We start from the raw sequence: 20,592 nt of genomic DNA, 5'->3' as shown, positions 1-20,592 counted from the left end.
GCTCCAGTACTGTTGTTGCTGATTGGCACCTCCATGGAGCCATCCACAAGGCACAGTCATGGGCTCTAGCCCACGGCTTCCAGTTTTCAGCCGCAAAGTCATGTGTCATGCACTTCAGTTGCCATCGTACTGTTCATCCGGAACCCACACTTTATCTTAATGACGATCCACTCACTGTAGTGGAGGCATATCAATTCGTAGGACTGGTTTTCGACACCCGTTTGACTTGGCTCCCTCATCTTCGCTTAAGCAGAAGTGCTGGTAGCACTTCAATGCCCTCTGTTGCTTGAGCAACACCAATTTTGGGATGCAGATCTCTATACACTGCTGCAGCTCTACGGAGCCCTTGTCCAATTCCGAATTGACTATGGGAGTGTGGTTTATGGTTTGGCAGCGCCTTCAGCATTGCATTTACTCGATCCTGTGCACCACTGTGGGGTTCGATTAGTGACAGGAGCTTTTAAGACGAGTCCGGTGACCAGCATACTGGTGGAGGCTGGTGTCCCTCCACTGCAGATGAGACGGGCGCAACTGCTTGCTAGTTACGCAGCACACATTCATAGTTCCCCTGAGCATCTAAATTACCGTTTCCTTTTCCCACTCGAGGCAGTCCATGTCCCGCATCGGCAGCCCAGATCGGGGCTGACGATTGCTGTTTGCGTGCGGTCCCTTCTCTCCGAACTGGAGTCCTTCACTTTACCACTTCTACTTGTGGTCTGTTCACGTAAGTCTCCATGGTGTACACCTTGGTCGCAGCTTCGTCTGGACCTTTTGCATGGCCCTAAGGAGTACATTAACCTCTCCACTCTCCCCTGTTGCTTCCTCTCTATTCTTGACGTGTTCCAGGAGTCTAAAGTGGTTTACATCAACGGCTCAATGGCTGATGGTCACCTAGGCTTCGCATGTGTTCATGGAGGACATGTTGAGCAGCACTCCTTGCCAGTTTTGCGGCCATATCTCGTGCTGTTAAGTACATCCGCTCATGCCCTGGCGAGTAATTTCTCCCGTGTACTGACTCATTGAGTACCCTACAAGCTATCGACCAGTACTACCCTCGCCACCCTCTGGTAGTGTCCATTCAGGAGTCCATCTATGCCTGCCTAGATACTGCCTACAGGAAAATTAAAGAGACCTTTGGAGAAAAGAGAACCACTTGCATGAATGTCAAGAGTTCAGATGGAAACCCAGTTGTAAGCAAAGAAGGGAAAGCAGAAAGGTTGAAAGAGTATATAGAGGGCCTATACAAGGGCAATGTACTTGAGGACAATATTATGGAAATGGAAGAGGATGTAGATGAAGATGAAATAGGAGATACGATACTGCGTGAAGAGTTTGACAGAGCACTGAAAGACCTGAGTCGAAACAAGGCCCTCGGAGTAGACAACATTCCATTAGAACTACTGGCGGCCTTGGGAGAGCCAGTCCTGACAAAACTCTACCACCTAATGAGCAAGATGTATGAGACAGGCGAAATACCCTTAGACTTCAAGAAGAATATAAAAATTCCAATCCCAAAGAAAGCAGGTGTGAAAATTACCGAACAATCAGTTTAATAAGTCACAGCTGCAAAATACTAACGTGTATTCTCTACAGACAAATGGTAAGAAGCTGACCTTGGGGAAGATTAGTTTGGATTCCGTAGAAATATTGGAACACGTGAGGCAATACTGACCCTACGACTTACCTTAGAAACTAGATTAAGGAAAGGCAAACCTACGTTTGTAGCATTTGTAGACTTAGAGAAAGCTTTTGACAATGTTGACTGGAATACTCTCTTTCAAATTCTGAAGGTGGCAGGGGTAAAATACATGGAGCGAAAGGCTATTTACAATTTGTACAGAAACCAGATGGCAGTTATAAGAGTCGAGGGGCATGAAAGGGAAGCAGTGGTTGGGAAGGGAGTGAGACAAGGTTGTAGCCTCTCCCCGATGTTATTCAATCTGTATATTGAGCAAGCAGTAAGGGAAACAAAAGAATAATTCGAAGTAGGTATTAACATCCATTGAGAAGAAATAAAAACTGAGGTTCGCTGATGACATTGTAATTCTGTCAGAGACAGAAAAGGACTTAAAAGAGCAGTTGAACGCAGTGGACAGTGTCTTGAAAAGAGGATATAAGATGAACATCAACAAAAGCAAAACGAGGATAATGGAATGTAATCGAATTAAATCGGGTGATGCTGAGGGAATTAGATTAGGAAATGACACTAAAAGTAGTAAAGGAGTTTTGCTATTTGGGGAGCAAAATAACTGATGGTGGTCGAAGTAGAGAGGATATAAAATGTAGGCTGGAAATGGCAAGGAAAGCATTTCTGAAGAAGAGAAATTTGTTAACATCGAATATAGATTTATGTATCAGGAAGTTGTTCCTGAAAGTATTTGTATGGAGTGTAGCCATGTATGGGAATGAAACATGGACGATAAATAGTTTGGACAAGAAGAGAATAGAAGCCTTCGAAATGTGGTGCTACAGAAGAATGCTGAAGATTAGATGGGTAGATCACATAACTAATGAAGTATTGAATAGGGTTGGGGAGAAGAGAAGTTTGTGGCACAACTTGACCAGAAGAAGGGATCGGTTGATAGGACATGTCCTGGGGCATCAAGGGACCACCAATTTGGTATTGGAGGGCAGAGTGGAGGGAAAAAATCGTAGAGGGAGACCAAGAGATGAACACGCTAAACAGATTCCGAAGGATGTAGGTTGCAGTAGATACTGGGAGATGAAGCAGCTTGCACAGGATAGAGTAGCATGGAGAGCTGCATCAAACCAGTCTCAGAACTGAAGACAACAACAACAACAACAACTACTACTACTACTACTACTACTACTATTACTACTACTACTACTACTACGCTCTGGAACAGTCCTATCGCTCCTTGGTGTTTGTGTGGATCCCAGGACATGTCGGAATCCCCGGTAACGAACTTGCTGACAGGCTGGCCAAACAGGCGACGCGGAAACCGCTTCTGTAGCTAGGCATCTCCGAAGTTGACCTGTGTTCTTCCTTACAGCACCAGATTTTCCGGTTTTGGGAGACGGAATGGCATAACAGCACACACAACAAACTGTGTGTCATTAAGGAATCAGTTGTCCTCTGCTGACTCTGCATTAGCCATACGTGGCTAACGCATTGTTATCTACTATGTCGCGAGGATGCACCTGTGTTGCTGTGGCTCCCAAATGACAGTGGTCCATCTCTTCCTGGACTATCCACTCTTAGCCACCGTGCGACAGTCTTTTAACTTTCCCATCACCCTGCGTTTGGTGTTGGGCGACAATGCCTCCACAGCAGCTTTAGTTTTACATTTTATCTGTGAGAGTGGGTTTTATACTTGTGTGTAGGTTTTAGTGCATGTCCTTTGTCCCTCCGTGTCCTCCACCCTAGTGCTTTTAGGCTGGAGGTTTCAATGTATTGCAGAGTGGCTGGCTTTTCCTTTTATTCTCATGGTTGGCCAGCCACTGTAATCTGCTTTCATGCTTTACTCCCTTCTGTTTCTAGTGTCTCTCTCTTGTTTTATTGTCCTCTTTTGTTTCTTTTAGTATTCGTTGCCTTCCCTTCATTCTTGTCTCTTTTCCTTTCTTTCTGTTTTGTGTTATATATTTCGTCCGTTTTATTCTCACCGTTCTGGCATTGTTTTATTAGGAGCAAGAGACCGATGACCTTGTAGTTTGGTCCCTTCTCTCTCTTTCAACCAACCAACATTCAGTCTATGAGCAGGGAATATCCCTGGCCCAGCTCGAAATTGAACCCGGACCCCTTGGCGTGACAGACCGCCGCTCTGACCACTCAGCTGTCAGGCCGGACTATACTGTATCAGAGGTGGGATATTTCCTGCACCTAGCATAGCCTTGGGGTTGTCCACTTGCTGACTTCGCCCCCTTTTGTTTACATCATTGGCAACACAACTGCACTTTTATGTTTTTTAGCCTTTTAACTTTTATTGTTATGGCTCTTCTGAGATGTAAATCCGTCCGAATGGACTGCCTTTGAATCAAGTGACTGATGACCTTGCTGTTTGGTCCCTTAAACCCCAATCAGCTAACCCATTTTTGCCCGTCTCCCGCTGGACATCTCAGGCTCCGTTTTCGTTAATGATTTCGCCATCTATTGCAGTTTGCCACGGACTTGTCTCCTTGAGTGACATTTTCAGTGTTGTCTCAATTGTCTTTAGTTGTGGAGCATAGACAGCAGCTTTCGCTCTCCCAATGACAGAACCATTTGTATGAATTTGGTTTCTGCCACTGTATTTACATCTTGGGCTTGTGGCTCTTTGGTTCATTGCAACTATGAAATTCCTAGGGCTCATGCTCGATAGGAAACTTTCTTTGACCTCCCCTGTCTTACATAGCCACCTGTTGTACTCGGTCTCTGAATGCCATGTGTGTCCTCAGCAGTACTTCCTGGGGAGTGGATCGGACCACCTTCCTCCATTCATACCAGTCCCTTGTCTGTTGGAAACTATACTGTTGGTGTTTTGGTTACGCATCTACATGTCCATCCATCTTACGCTAAACAGAATCGATCTTCATGAAATCCGATTGACCACTGGTGCGTTTTACACCAGCCTGGTTGAGAGTCTATGTAGAAGCTGTCAAACTACTGCAGCCATATTGCTGTAATTTTCTCCTCGGCAGATACGCATGCTGTTTATCTGCAACGCATGTCCACTCCTCCTGTGCCTCCTTCGATGACTCCTTTGATTGCCAGTATGGGGCGCATCCCTCTTCTGTTACCTCCTGGACTTTGCTTTTGGCTGTTGCTCCAGTGGCTTAATGTCACACTACCTGCCACTCTTACCCAATCGGTGTAAATCCTTCACCACCTTGGCTTTGTGCACCAGCCCCTCTTCATCTTTTTCACTAGCTTCCTAAGGACTCTACTCCAGACTCTCTTTATCACTGTAAGTTTCTTGACTTCGCATGGAACTTTGTGCTATTACCTTTGTGTACACTGATGGCTATCCGTGTTGTCGGGTGTGCTTTCATTATTGGCACACACACACTTTTTGGTACCGTCTTCTGAAACACTGCTCAGTATTTACAGCGGAGCTCTTGGTCCTATATTCAGGCCATGCAATACAGTTAGTGACACAGGATTTTCAATTGCATCATCTGCTCACTCTCTCTCAATGTCCGTCAACTTCTGTGTGTTGTACAGTGCCCATCCTGTAGTTCATCAGGTCCAGGAAAGCTTGCACTTGCTCACTCTTGATGGAGCCACTGTTACGTTTGTGGATCCCTGGTCACATTGGTCTGACAAACAAGGTTGCTGATGCTGTTGCCAAGGCTGCAGTCCTCATGCCTCGGTCCGCTAGTTCTTACATTCTCTCCCAATGATCTCTGTGTTGCTGTCTGTCAGCAGGTGGTGTCACCATTGGCCTTCCCATCATGGAAACCTTTCCCAGCGGCTTGGCTGACCACCTATCATCTCTCTTGCCCTTATGAGATCATTTTAGCTAGGTTGTGTATTGGGCACTGTCTTTTTAACCATCGCCATTTGTTAATTTTGATCCATCACCACTTTGAGCTTATTGTCCTCAGCATGTAACGGTTTGCTATTTCCTCAATGAATGCCCTTTTTTTAACCAATTACATTCTAATTTATGTTCGCTGCCTGAGCTATCAGGCATTTTAGCGAATGTCGTGCGGGCTGTTGGCCACGTCGCACTCTTTATCCCTTGTAGCAATATGGTGAAGGACATTTAATCTTTAGTTCTGGACCTCCGTTGTCTCTAAGTTGTATTTTGTGGACCTTTCTCAGAGTCCGTGTTTTTAGCTGTCTTTCAATTGAGCTAATGTGTAACCATTTTTAACTCCTTTTTTGTCCTTGTGTTCTATGGTTCTGACATACACTTATGATCCTAGCTGTTTTTGTGTCCCAAAACAAAACAAAGCAAAGCAAAGCAAAATTAGATCTGTAAACTGCTGGTGCAGAGATTTATGCTTGCTCTGCTGTGTCGGTATCAATACTGTACGTGTTCGATTTAATCGTAATTTGCATTTTTTTTGTTCAAATTTAAATTGCTTGTTTTCAGTGCTGTTCGGTAATGAGACCTGATAAGTTCTATATTTGATTAAATCTTACAGGTAACATGGCTTATGAAGTTGGCAGTTTGTCAAGTCTAATTTCTGGAATAAAAGAAAATAGCAATGAAAAGATTATTTTTCAAAAGAAAGTTATAAAACAACAGTTTCCATTAACTGAGAAAACATCACAAAACAAAAGGAAAACATCCAGCTATGAAAATATTACAATAAAGTCAAAACTACACAGGTATGTATGTATGATGTATTTTGCCTTACCCCTTACCCTCACCCTTTTTCCAAACACACATTTGAAATCGAGTGATATCAAACTTGGGATGAGAGGACTTAAAATCAATATAATCTTGTTCTTAGATGTCCTGAACTGAGAATCAAGGGAGAGTTGAGCATGTCTGATTTAACAGAACTCTTTCTACTTTTTCTAGAAAAAAGATATTCTAATTGTGTGTTTCAGTCTGCTAACCATAAGTTATTTCTGTTATTTCCTAATTAGAAGATTCTGCTAGATTAATGTTGTTCATTGTGTAATATTACTAGGTTTATTTCTGTTTTCAGTGCAATTCAATACCTACCTGTGAAATTTATGACCTAACACTTTTTTAAACAAGTAGATTTATTATTGAAAGATTTTTCTTAAGGTATTCCTGTATAAAGGTAACACCCCTCCTCCCCCCTCCCCCCCTTCCCCTGGGAGGCTCACAACCCTTTTGTGGGGATGTGCTTGGCTACCGTGGGGGTGCCAGCCTGTGCAGTGCTACTTCCCTTCCTGTGCTGCAAGCCTATACATAAATTTCTTTCCTCCTCCTGCCTATCTGTCCTGGTACAGAACCCTCTTTTATGTGGTACGTAATTCAGGACCCTAGTTTTCAATTTCATTAATAAGTACATGGCTCCCATTGTTTGGTTTGACCTGCCACCACTTTTCCAAATCGTCAGAAGTGTGGATTGTGCAGGTAAGGTCACCCAATGTGTATTATACCTTTGTTTCTTTTCAGTTTAGCAGCCTTTTTTTATAATAAGGTAATAGTCCAAAACCCAGCACTGTAGCCATAGTGTGTGTGTGTGTGTGGGGGGGGGGGGGGGGGGGGGGGGATTGTTCATAAAGTACCTGTACAGTGGTAGTCCTCTGACCACACAGTGATTGCACTGTTGGTGCCCGTGTTCAACTCTCCACATGTGTGCTGAGGAGTATGTGCCCATCATAACTTGGGCACGGGGACTCCTAGCAATGGATCACTGGCCAGGTATCTGTTGCTGAGAGGCTGGGTGGTATCCATGGGAAAAGCCCCCATTTGGAGTAGGTGGCACTATGGCAGGTGACTTTCATATGAAGTGGATGAAGCTTTCCCCCACTGGTCTGTCTCAACAGCCTCTTCCCCCACTGGTGGTCATACAGCCTCAACAGTCTCTTCAGAAGGAAATAACTTGTTCAGTGCTGAGTGATACATCGCCTAAATGTCTCCTTCCTAGCTATGCTGTGGGAGGAATGTAGGGCAAAATGACAAGCAAAGAAATACTGTCCTTAATACCTGATTTGTACAGGGGTAGTTGAGAATTTTTTTTGGCCACCAAGCCTTTATTCTTTGTAGAGAATACGGAGGACAAGTTTGAGAAAGTTTCAGCCTTCTCCAAAATGAAACGTGTTTCCAGTTTTGATTAAAGCTTCGTCTCCTGCCCAGTCATGGATCTTGCTGACTTGTGACATGCTGGATAACAATCCTGTGACCATCACTCCCTGTAATTAGTATGAGTCAAGTCATCATTTCCCACCATGACCACATCTTGTAGTCTGACAGGCTGGAGTGACAGGCTGTACACTTAGTCAGTCAGTACATAGGAGGCCAAAGGACAAGAGGATTACTACTGGGACATTTATGTAGGCCTCTGATGGTGTCTTGTTCCCTGAAATGATCAAGGTGATAATGTACCAATGTGATGTGAAACTGTATGATCCTCTTGTATACGGTGCTTCAAATGTAAGAAATTCAGGCACATGTCTCTGTATTGCGACACCAGCCCAGGTTATAAGGATTGTGGAACACAGTTGCACGTGAATGTTCCTTCTATTCCATCAACTGTGGAGAGCACCATTCTCCTTTCTCATCAGACTCCACTGTCTTTCAGAGAGAGAGAGAGAGAGAGAGAGAGAGAGAGAGAGAGAGAGAGAGAGGAGTATAAGATTCTGGACAGGCTAACATACCAAGGTTATGACAGTGCCTGCACACATGATGGTTGGGGCCTCTCCTCCTTCTGCATCACTCTAGTCTGTATTCTCACGGCAGGAAGGGGTCCTCCCCTCCAGCGTTTCTGCCGGGCTGTAATGGGATTCCAGCCAGTGGCTGAAGGAGCTACAGGCTGCTGATAGTAGGGCTTTGCGATCTTCCTCAGCCTCTGAAACTAAATCTGGGAAGCCCTCCCAGTCATCTGAACCCCGTAAGGAGAAGAAAGATAAAAAAAATTGTTCAAAGGCAAAGGAGATGATGGCCAGATCCCATGTGTTCCACTTCCATGGCTGAGGCAACATTCCCCAGAGCTCCAGATTGCACCACACAGTGTCTCTCAACCTGTGTGTGTTGATATCATAAGCTCTCAACCAGTGGCACCAGGTGACATCCTGAGGTGTAACCTGCCTCCCTGATCCCTTCATGCCCTCACCTCTCCATTGGAATTATAGCAGTTTTTCGAGCACATAGCAGAGCTATGACATCTCTTAAGCTTTTCCCTTGCTTTCAGCATTGTCTGCCAGGAAACTTGGTTTCTAGCATTGTTTACACCTGCCCTTCATAGTGATTGGGGATATTTTAAGAATCACATTGGGTGAAGTTTGCACATATCTTACGGACTCTGTACATAGCGAACATGTGCTTCTTTTTCTGTTTGTGTGTGTGTGTGTGTGTGTGTGTGTGTGTGTGTGTGTGTGTGTGTGTGTGTGTGTGTGTGTGTGTGTGTGTGTGGGGAGGGGGGGTGTCCACAGCCTAAATGTGTGATCAGCCAGGTTCAAACTTTGGGTCATCTTCAAGCTCCTGAAATACATTCAAAAAACGTGACAGTCATGTATCTCCTTTCCGATGTATTGTCTGAAATTATTTCTCAGCTCCTCCTGCCTTTCTTATCCTGCGCAACTTCAGTTTCTATAACCCTTTTTGGGGTGTAACTGTGATAACTGACAGTGACATCAAAAACTTACTGGCAGACCTCGACCTCTGTTCGTGGAATACTGGTGGCCTCATCACTTTTAATTGTGGCACATGGCACTTGGCCATTGCTTTTGCAGTTTCCAGCCCACGTCTTCCCCATCCATCCACTGGAGGGTTTAAGATGACCTGTGTGGTAGTGATCACTTCCCAACCTTTCTGTCCCTCTGTCAGCATCACTACTGGGTGCCCATCCAGATTGGCTCTCAACAGTGCCAACTGGAATGTTTTGTCCTCTACCGTTCTTATCTCCCTGCTACATGGAGGTATTGATACGTCTGCCCAGAATGCAACAGCACCCATTCTATTGACAGCTGACTTGGCGATCCCATGTTCTTCGGGATCCCCACTTTGGAAGATAGTACCTTGGTGGACTTAAGAAATCACTGAGGCCATTCAAGTAAGCTCTCCAACGCAATAAATGACGTCCCTCAGTGGGTACCTTACTACCTTTAAACGGCTTCATGCCAGGGTCCACCACCTAACAAAAAAATGCAAGCAAGAATGTTGGGAATGGTACCTTTGAACCATTGGACTACACATTCGTCCTTCACAGGTTTGGACGAAGATCAAATGCCTCTTGAGTACCAGTCCACAGCAGGTGTACCTGGTATTTCATTGAAATGTACTGTCTTCACTAACCCAGGGCAAAAATTTTGCCCTCCATTATGCTCCAGCCTCTGAATCTAGGAACTTACTTTTTCTGTCCTTAAAGAGAATGTGGCGCAAATACACCTACTTTTCACTACACTTCATCTGGAGCCCTACAATGCACCATTCACTGTGTGGGAATTCTTCAGTGCCCTAGCCCTTTGCACTGATACAGCCCTATGACCAGACTGCATTTGTATCAAAATGCTCACCCATCAGGAGATTCTCCTTACCATCCCGAGCTAGAGTGAGTTACTATCTCAGTGGCCAGAAAGCATCATTGTCCATGTCCTGAAATTGGGTAAGCATCCTTAGAAATGGACAGCTATTGCCCAATTAGTCTCTCAAATGTTGTCTGTAAGTTGCTCAAATGCATGGCGAGCTGGTGGCTGCGTTGGCTCCTTGAGTCTTGGGGCCTTCTGGCTCCATCCCAGGGCAGTTTTTGCCAAGACCATTCCATTGCTGATAATTTGGTTTGCCTGGTGTTCAACATCCAGACAGCCTTTAACCAACATCAACACCTTATTGCTGTCTTCTTTGACCTACAAAGGGCTTAAGACATCATATGACAATACCACTTACTCCCTACCTTACATGAATGGTGTTTCCAGGGCCCACCTTTGAATTTTATGCAGAACTTATTGTGCACTGTACATTCTGGGTTAAAGTTCTTGCTTCCCACAGTGCCCCCCATATCTAAGGGAACCGGAAGAATGGACACTGCAGGTTGTATTGAGTGTCCCTCTCTTTCTAGAAGCCATCAGTGATCTATCAGCAGCTGTCAGATCTTCAGTATCAACCTCCTTGTTTGCTGATGGTCTTTGTTTTTACTATTGCTGCAGATTTTGGCTGAACAGACTGCAGAGCACTATTCGAAGGTGCAGTCATGAGCCCTCACCCACTACTTTGTTTTCAGCCACCAAGAATCATGTCATCCACTTCTGACAACCTCTACTACCAGCTCCTCAATGTGGTGGAGACTTGTCCATTTTTGAGTCTGATCTTTGATGGCCATGTGATGTGGCTTTCCCATCTTCACCAACTTAAGTGAAAGTGCATTGTACATCTTAATATACTTCACTACCTCGATAACACCAGCGGGGGTGCAGTCTGCGCTACCTGTCTGCAACTTTACAGAGCTGTGATCCTGTCCCTTCTTGACTATGGGAGTCTGGCATTTGGTTTGGCATCACCCTTGGCATTTTTGTCACTGGACCAGATAAATCTCATTGCATCAGGAGTCTTTCGAACTAGCCCTGTGAACAGGCTGCTCGTGGAGACTGGTGTTGCTCCACTATGGATCAGATGCCAGCAACAGCTGCTCAGTTCTGCTATATACGTTCACAGCTCCCCTAAGCATCCAAACTATCATGTCCTTTTTCCTAGTAGGGAGATCCATCGCCCATAACAGGGACCAGAACTGGGCTCACAACTGCAGTTAGACCAGTGTCTCTGCTCTGGACTCCAACTCCCCCAGTGTCTCATTTTGTCGGGGAGCACTCACGCACACCCTCATGGCATGTACCCTGACTTCATATCTGCCTCAGTTGGCATGTATCACCTCATATGTGTGTCAGTTTATCCTTTGAACTGAAAGATTCATTTGACTCCATGGTGGTTCACTGTCTGTTCCCGGATGTCCTCAACTCATTTCCAGGATCAGAATTGACATACTGCTGGTGATTCAGCAGTCAATGGAAAACCAGTTTTGAATACACAAGTGCAAGGTGCAACGAACTACGCTCTTTGCTGAATTGGCCATCAGTGAGCCCTTAGCCATGCCCATTCTTGCTTCAGCAAGATGCTTCTGTTCTGCAGTGACTTCCTGAGCAGCCTTCAGGCTGTAGACCAGTCCTACCCTTGTCACCCATTAGTCATGACTATCCTGGCTCTTCCTTCTGACCTCCATCAAGTTAGACAAACGGTCGCCATTGTTTGGACCCCTGGACGTGTTGAGATCACAAGGAATGAACAAGCTGACCACGTGGAAAAGTTGGCTACGAGGATACTGGTTTTTTGGGAATTGCAAGTCCCATAACTGGACCTTCGGTCAACTCTACACCATCAGTTTTGAAAGTCTGGATCTTGGAACGGTCTGCTATGGACTCCCCAAACATACACTTCTGGCAGGGAATCCACTGTTCTTTGTTGGCTATGCATTGGCCACAGTTGGCTGATTCACAGCCACATTCTCAGACACAAGGACCCACCATACTGGTGATGTAGTGCCTGTCTATGGCCCACATCCTACTCGACTGCCCAAATTTGGCTGCTTTGCAGTTATCTCTTAACCTTCCAGACACGCTACCTCTGGTGGTAGTGGATGATGCCAAAGCAGCGGACCTGCTTTTACATTTCACCCATGAAGATGGTTTGTACTTCTCCCTGTGAGATGGGGCTCGTTGGCCTCATTGATTGCCTGAGCGTTTGGATTGGCAGCCCTCACCTGCTCTGGCCGAGGGGACCCATGGTGGCCCTCGGTCGGTGGTCCGACCTGTCTCCTACTCTTCCCACCTTTTTAGTCTTGTATAATTGCCATCTTCTAATGTTTTATCTCCTAAGATATTATCATTATGTTTGTGTTACTAATTTTGTTGCTGTAACGTAGGACAAAGTAATGCTGGTTGTATGAAGAAGGTGCATCTCCCACTACATAAGCTGCCACTGGGGCTTCAAACTGCATTCTAGACAGAGCAGCTCACCCATCTTACTCCCTCCCACTACTCTCCTACTTCTCCTTGTTTTTATCTCTGTGTTATTTCATCTTGTTCACAATTTGGCTTCCTCGGATTTAGTATTTGTTTCCTTCCTTTGAGGTTTATTCCTACTTCGACACATATAGGATGAAGGCACTGATGACCTTGCAGTTTGGTCACTTTGATTCCAACTAACCAACCAGTTAAGTTCAAGAGTGTTAAAGCTTGCTACCCCACCTCATCCCCTTCATCCTCATTCAATTTATGAGATCAGCAGTTTGAATTGATGTAGTCTGAGAGTTTGAACACACACAGCTGTAATCACACCCCCCCCCCCCCCCCCCAAAAAAAAAAGGAAAAAAAAGGCATTCACCAATGAAAGTTAGTTGGTGTTTCACTCATGGTGAAATCAGATACTATACTATACTAAATTATTTTTATTGTCCAGCTCAAAATCTGAAGTTAAACACTCATTAAATTTAATTAAGTCGCACAAACTGCAATAAGTTTATTAAGTTTTGTTGCTGCTGTTCACAAAAAAAATGTAAGTATGATGCTGTGACTTTTCATGAGTGAAATAATAGTCCAAGTCCCTCTGCAGAAACTTTCGAAGTTCAAATGACTGATTGTCATGAAAATTTTAAATTTATGGCAAATAGATTATTTTCATTGTAGTGTGTCTGCCTCTTGTTTAACCCTATCACTGCTGTGGGCATGTATACTTGTCGTGCTGCTTGGATTTTCCTATATTTTTAGGGACGTTTGAATGCATCCTGAGCTGCTGACCTCTCACTGCTATGGACAAGTTACTTCCATAACTCGGTGAATAAGAAAGCTTCACATATTTATCATACAACATATCTGCCTCATTGTATATTCAGGAATCCATGTTTTGATATCTTGAATCATTTGAGATATGAAGATTTTTACAACCACACAATTCACGATGCGCAAGGATGTGAATGGGGGTGTCGTGCACTACTGTCCTTTGGATATAAAACCCAATACCTCGAGAAAGAAATGACGTAACCTTTCAGTTTCAAGTAAAATTTTGATACCTTTTCTACATTTCGTTCATAGCAATGTATAAGCTAAAATCAACCATGTGCAAAGGTCACATTGTACACCTTTACCTTTGTGAATTCTTAAAAATTTCAAGCAATATTTTTACCTAATTTAATGCACAATAACTATGACAGTGAAAAGAAATTCAGTTCTTTATCAAGTCCAGATGTCAGACTGTAAGATACACAAAAATCGAATGTTTTCACGTAACAATTCTCAAAAAATCGGATGAGGATTTCATATTGGCCAGAACCCCATTTTTCAACACGGGCACCAGCATTTGGTGAGCAGTACAGCCACAACAAAAGCTGTCTCTGTAAGGAATGCAAAGAGATCATCTGTATATATTGACAAATAGATGACAAATTGTGAGATATAGATCTGACCCCTTTGACGATGTCCATATCAAAACTTGTATCGGGGACCATGACGTGGTTGTGGCATCAATGATTACCAATGTACAAAGCTCAACTAAACAGGCAGCAAGATAAACGTGTTCTGTAATCAGAGTAGATAAAAATCAGCAGTGTCGTATCTCAATGAAGAACTTGAAACTTTCAGCACAGGTCAGGAGTGTATAGAGGAACTATGGCATAAGTTTAAAAAGAATACACTAGGCTCTCACTAATCCAGCCATTCCTGGCACACATGGGTGCCACTTTAGTGGAAGTGCCGGATTATTGAGTGTCTGAAATTTATTTTATTCATTATTTTGTTTCTATTTATTTTGAAAACATAGGGAATATAGTGCACTGTACTTTATTAAGCAGAAGGATAAAATTTTAAAACATAGGGGATATACTTTATTAAATCAAAAAATACATTAATTTTCAAAGAAAACTTAGTCTTAGAGTGTAAGCAGTACGTAATTATACAGTTGTATCACTCACTATGAAACGTGTCCCTAATTTTTAACTGTCGCAATGAGAATAGACGACGGTGGCACGCTTTATCACGCAACCGCTTTACGAGCATTACGTCGGTACTGCACGTACCTGGTTGTTGCATAATGTACTCTGGGAAGACCTCTGCAGCTTCAGCACCGGCAGTGTGAGAAATCTTCGTGCTCTCTCCTCCTGTGTCCTCTTCTTAATCACTTTCATTATTACTTTCTTGTTTCCCTTTGATTATTTCTTCACCTGTTAAAGTTTGATCCACATCACAGTTTTCCTCATTCAGACACGTAGTAATATCTTCATTATCATTACAGTGTACAAAGTAATAATTCTGAATTGACAGGTTCATCGCTGTCACTCGCTACTGAATCCAACTCGACATCAGTGGATGGCCACAATTTTCTCCAGCTCTTTATTACGGTAGCGCTCCCCACTTTATCCCGTGCATTGGCTGCTTGGAAGACCTAGTGTATGTTAATTGCTTTGCATGCCTTCAGCATAGTCCTGATAGTTGTTTTCGCTTTTGTTCAGCAAGGAGGCGAGAAGTGAATGTCGATAGTGATGTTAAATTGATTCCAAAATTTGCTGCTGCGTGGGCTGAATTAGGACTGTCACATTGTGTGGGAGAAAGAGTGCTTGTATACCATCGGACTTTAGAGAAACATCTGAAGGATGACTGGGAGGATTGTCAAGTATAAGGGTAGCTTCCAGTGGAAGCTTTTTTTTTCTTCTTTATCTCTTTTCTCACTGCCAGTACAACATTTCGTGGAACCATGGAGAGAATATTTGTCTGTCCATCCACACTTTCTTCTGAGAGCAATAGTGCAGTGGTAGAATGTTTGTCATTGTGTTGAAAACAAGGTGGATGTTGGGATTTTAAATCCCATCGCCGTAAACAGTAGTTTATGACTTCCACGTCATTAATGTTACACCCTGTTTCTGTTGCTTTTAACCAAGCACTTCCTTCTCATTCTTGGCAGTTAATGTTTTTGAAGGAAGCATCTTGTAAAAGAGTCCTGTTTCATCAGCATTATACAAGGCATCAAGAGTTAAATCATCTTCCTCTGTTATCTGCCGTATCTTGCTTACAAACTCATCAGCATCCTTACTGCTAGCTGAGTGATTTTCTCTAGCAGCTGCTGAATGCCGTGTTGTTTTTTCCAGTTTGATAGACAACTTCCACTTGCTGCACACAAGTTACTGCTGCCAAGTTGTTTGTTAAATGCAGCTGCTTTTTCCGTCGTAATTGAGCTACGGATTCTAATTCCTTTACTGTGTTGTTGTATGAACCATCTATAAACAGCTACGACCAGTTCTTCATTCTCACTCATTCACAAAACTTTCTGTTTTCCCAACTCGCTATTGATTTGTGTGAAGTACTGTCAAATAACATCTTCTTTCTTTTTGGTGTCGTAAATAGTTGCTCGTCCAACATTGAACTCAGCCGCAATGGCTTTCTGCGAAGAACCTCCATTTAACTTACCTCAGATTTAGAGTTTTGCTTGAGGTCTAGTGTAACGTGTTTCCTTTTAGAATGCATTATTCCGAACTGTAAAGAAAGCTACAATTTCAAATACACTACATAAAGCACTAAGCTTACACATGATAATTCATTGTGCACGTGTTTTTGGATGTGTGCCGAATTACTGAGAGGCTGGACTATTGAGGGCTGGATTAGCAAGAGTCTAGTGTAGTTGACCTCTTGTTGGATAGATACATACCCAGTAGAACAGTTCACAATGGGAGGGAACCTCCATGGTATTCCATCACTGTAAAGTAACTTCTAAAGAAACATATGCTACTGCATAATAGGTGTAAAAAAGCATAGGCCTATAGATAGAGGGATGCTGAATGAAATGTGTTTGGCTGTCAAGAGAACAATACGGCATGCCTTCAGTTACTACAGTAGCAGAATATTGTCAAATGATGTTTCACAAAACAAAACAAAAAAATAATTAATACATAAATTCTGAACTAAAATTGAGGGTACCAAAGCAAAAGCTGAGATGCATAACTCTGCTTTTCAAATGTTCCTTTACGAAGGAAAATCTGGGAGAATTCCCCCAATTAAATCCCCTTACCACTGTAAAGATGAATGAAATTAGTATTACTGTCAGTGGTGTTGAGAAACAGCTGAAACTGTTAAAATTGAACAAAGCTCCAGGCCCCAGTGGGATTCCTGTCAGATTCTGTACTGAATTTGCGGCTGAGTTGGCCCCTCTTGTAGATCCCTCGAACAAAAAACCATGCCCAATTGTGTGAAAAAGGCACAGGTCATGCCTGTCTACAAGAAGGGAAGAAGTAGTGATCCACAAAACTACCATCCAGCATCCTTGACATCAGTTTGTTGTAGAATCTTAAATTGTATGAATCTTGAGCAGAATGACCTCATTGCCAACCAACATTGATCGAGTGAAACCCAACTCGCATTTTTCTCACATGACATACTGAAAGCTTTATACCAAGGCAACCAGGTAGATGCAGTGTTTCTAGATTTCCGAAAAGCATTTGACTCAGTCGCGCCCCTGCTTATTGTCAAAAATACGATCGTATGGGGTATCGAGTGACATTTTGATTGGATTGAGGACCTTTTGTTAGGGAGGACACAGTAGGTTATTTTGGATGGAAAGTTCTCGTTGGATATAGAAGTAACTTCAGTTGTGCCCAAGGGAAGTGTTGGGACCCTTGCTGTTCATGTTGTATATTAATGACCTCGCAGACAATATTAATAATAACCTCAGACTTTTTGAGGTTGATGCTGTTATCTATAACAAAGCACTGTCTGAAAGAAGGTGAGTAAATATTCAGTCAGATCTTGAAGATTTCAATGATGCAAATATTGGCAACTTGCCCTAAATGTTCAGAAATGTAATAATTTGCGCTTCACAATATGAAAAAACATGGTATCCAATGACTGTAATATCAACAAGTCACTGTTGGAATCAGCTAACTCGTACAAATACCTGGCATTAACACTTTGCAGGGATATAAAATAGAATAATCCCATAGGTTCGGTTGTGGGTGAAGCAGGTGCTAGTCTTCGGTTTATTGATAGAATACTGGTGATGTGCAATGTTTCTACAAGAGAGATAGCTTACAAATCACTGATTCTAGAATATTGCTCAAGTGTATGGGCGCCGTACCAGATAGGAATTGAATGTATACCCAGAAAAGGACAACCCAAATGGTCACAGATTTGTTTAATCCATGGGAAAGTGTCGAAGAGATACTGAAGGAACTGAACTGGCAGACTCTTGAAAACAGACATAAACTATCCCAAGAAAGTGTATTAACAGTGTTTCAAGAACTGCCTTTAAATGATTACTCTAGGAATATACAACCCCCCACCCCCACACCACCCCCTCAGTATGTATAACCCACATACAGATTGTGAAGAGAAGATTAGAATAATTACTGCACCCACAGGGGTGTTCAATCAATCAATCATCCCATGCTCCAAAAGTGAATGGAACAGGAAGAAACCCTAATAACTGGTACAATGGGACATACTCTCTGCAATGCATGGTTTGCAGTGTTTGGATGTAGACATAAATGTAGGTGTAGCAGCAAAAGGGTTAAGCAGCTTATTCAGCCACGCATGAGAAACATTGACACTTCCCATCCATTAAGCATGGCTGATCTCTTCAAGCCCTGCCCATGAGTTAAGTTAATAACTTAGACATATCATTGTAGTTACAGTGACACCACAAAGTGCAAGTGCACTTGCCATTGTGCCAATATTAAGAATGATATAACAGCTCAACTTTCTTACACAATATGAAAAGTCCAAACACATTGTTTTGCCATACTTCCAATGCACTTTGAAAATTAATCACTCTATTCTGTGAGAACATAAAGACTTAATTGTAAGTTTAAAAAAATCATGCTAACACATCAGGAAATCTAGTAATTCTAATTACGTAATCGAAAAATTTCACTAATTTATGCAAATCACGAATGTGGTATATCAGTCTCAACTGTTTATAGATGCTCTTTAACCTCCTGCCACTCAAAACATTGTACCTCAAAGTCTCTTTGAACCCCCACCCCCCATCCCCGTGCGGGTCAGTTGATAAGAATAGGCCCAAGGTAATCATGTCTCTCATAAGAGGTGACTAAAAGGAGTCTCTCACGTTTCGGCCTTTATGTGATGGTCCCATGTCGGGTTTGACCTCCATTCTTTCAAATTTTTCGTAAGAGTGAGGCAATTGGGAAGGGTGCCTTACAAGGTGCATCGTGCCCACGTGCCTTGAGTCCTGTAGCCCACTTTCTCGACATTGCATTGCAGTCCCGCTCATTCTCCATCTCTTTGGCGAGGACACCTCCGTGTGCATTTTCCACCAAGCACTGCAGTGTCTCTTTCTGCGCCGACGATGACCCTGATAACACAGGGATCGCTGTGCTGATGCCTGCGCTGTTAACTCCCCATGTATGCCAGGGAATAGATGCCTGTCATCCTGGGGCATCGGGACTCCTGTCAATGGCCATCCTGCCAGGTGGCCTTTGCTGCAGTTGGATGGTGCCTGTGGGGAGGACCCCTGTTCAGAGTGGGTGGCATCAGGGCGTATGACACGCGATGAAGCATACCATGTCATCACTTGCTGGTGATCAAACACCAGCAGTCTGTAAGTGTTCTAAGTCTCAGTACAATGCAAGGAAGTAGGACCCTAAATCATTCCCCTCACTGGCCAGACCGTGGGAGGAATACCAGGCTAAGGGTGGCAGCAAGTGTTATTCACCTCGGTACCTAGTTATGTACGAGAACGGAGGGGGACATCCCCAGGGGGCTCACCACTCTGACATGTTTATTCTTGGCTACCATGGGGCCCCAGCATTTGCAGCACTTTTTCGCTTCCGTGCTGTCTCTCTATCCTCTTGCTATCCATTTCCCCTCCCTTGGGGAACATTTCTAGGGTATTATTGGGAATGTTCTGCACTCTCACTGACCTGCGAACAGTCTCAACTTTCTTTTTGGCTCCCTTTTCCTTCATTTGTTTCCCTTCTCCTCTCGTTCTTCCACTTCGGCATTCAAGGATCCTCTTTTTTTCTTCATCCTCCCTGTGCGCTCCAGAAGGCTGGCCCATGCGTCTTGACATGTAAAAGGTGACTGTGTAACACACAATTCCCAGCCCCAGGTCAACAGGTAGGGTTCGCACATATTCCCTGGTACAGGCCAGGCCCAGGGAGTTGTAACCTTCCCAAATTGCTGATTAGTCCCTCTGTCAGGTGTTCGGTAGGTGTGACCTGAGGTGAGGTGTGAACAATCAACAAAGGCGGGTGTGCCACTGTGTGAAGGGGGCACACAATTGGAAGGAGCGTGCCATTGGAGACGCTGGCAATCATGGGGAATTTCCTAGGGATGAGTCTCTCATCCTCTCCATCTAAATTGACAAAACGTAAACATCATGAAGCTACTGATTCAGAGAAGACCCTTCCTTCTGCATCGCGGTACTTTGTGGTATCATGTACTGAAGATGGTGAGTCCTTCGCAGCCATGGTCAAACTGTTTATTATTCAGAAAGGTGTTGATGCCATTGCTGGCCCTTTGAAATCCTGCTCTCATTTACTGAGTGGCACTTTTGGAGGTGGCTTGAGATTCTCAAGCACAACTACTACTTGCTGACTCACTTCTCGACAGCTACCCTGTCCGTGTTGAATTCTTCCCCTGGTGTAATTTACCCCAGGCTATTTGACAGTCTGAGACTGACATACACTCTTATCTCTCTGTCATTGCCATCCATCATTTAATGAAAAAGGTGTACTCTTTTCCTCGCCTATGATAGTGTGGTGCTTCCGTTCAAGATTATAAAGCCAGTTATGAAGTCTTCACAGTCCGGCTGTACATTCCAAATCAGATATGCTGCTACCAATGTCATCAGTTGAGTCACCTAGAACATCTTGTCGACACCCAGCCAAATGCTTAACCTTGGCAGGGATGCACACGAGGGCGAATGTTTGCCTCCTCCCCGCTGTGTCAACTGCACTGGCAACCATGCAGCTTCCTGCTGGGATTGTCCCTTGTGTCTAGATGAACGGGCTGTA

At 43.7% G+C, this 20,592-nt stretch overlaps 1 protein-coding gene across 2 annotated transcripts in view; it reads left to right on the top strand.

Annotated features, from left to right (window-relative positions):
• The window catches only part of LOC126354520 (RNA-binding protein 34-like), an 84,828-nt gene that overhangs the window by 21,100 nt on the left and 43,136 nt on the right, over positions 1 to 20,592 (top strand). For both annotated transcript variants that reach the window (XM_050004243.1, XM_050004244.1), the window contains exon 2: positions 6,091 to 6,277. In XM_050004243.1, the coding sequence (XP_049860200.1) occupies positions 6,096 to 6,277 (182 nt within the window). In that variant the 5' untranslated portion in view covers positions 6,091 to 6,095. The remainder of the gene's footprint in view (positions 1 to 6,090; positions 6,278 to 20,592) is intronic.

The sequence above is a fragment of the Schistocerca gregaria genome, chromosome 3, assembly GCF_023897955.1.
Source record: "Schistocerca gregaria isolate iqSchGreg1 chromosome 3, iqSchGreg1.2, whole genome shotgun sequence".
Lineage (NCBI taxonomy): Eukaryota > Metazoa > Arthropoda > Insecta > Orthoptera > Acrididae > Schistocerca > Schistocerca gregaria.
Note: the sequence above shows the minus strand (reverse complement) of the source record. Positions and strands in the feature narration are given on the sequence as shown.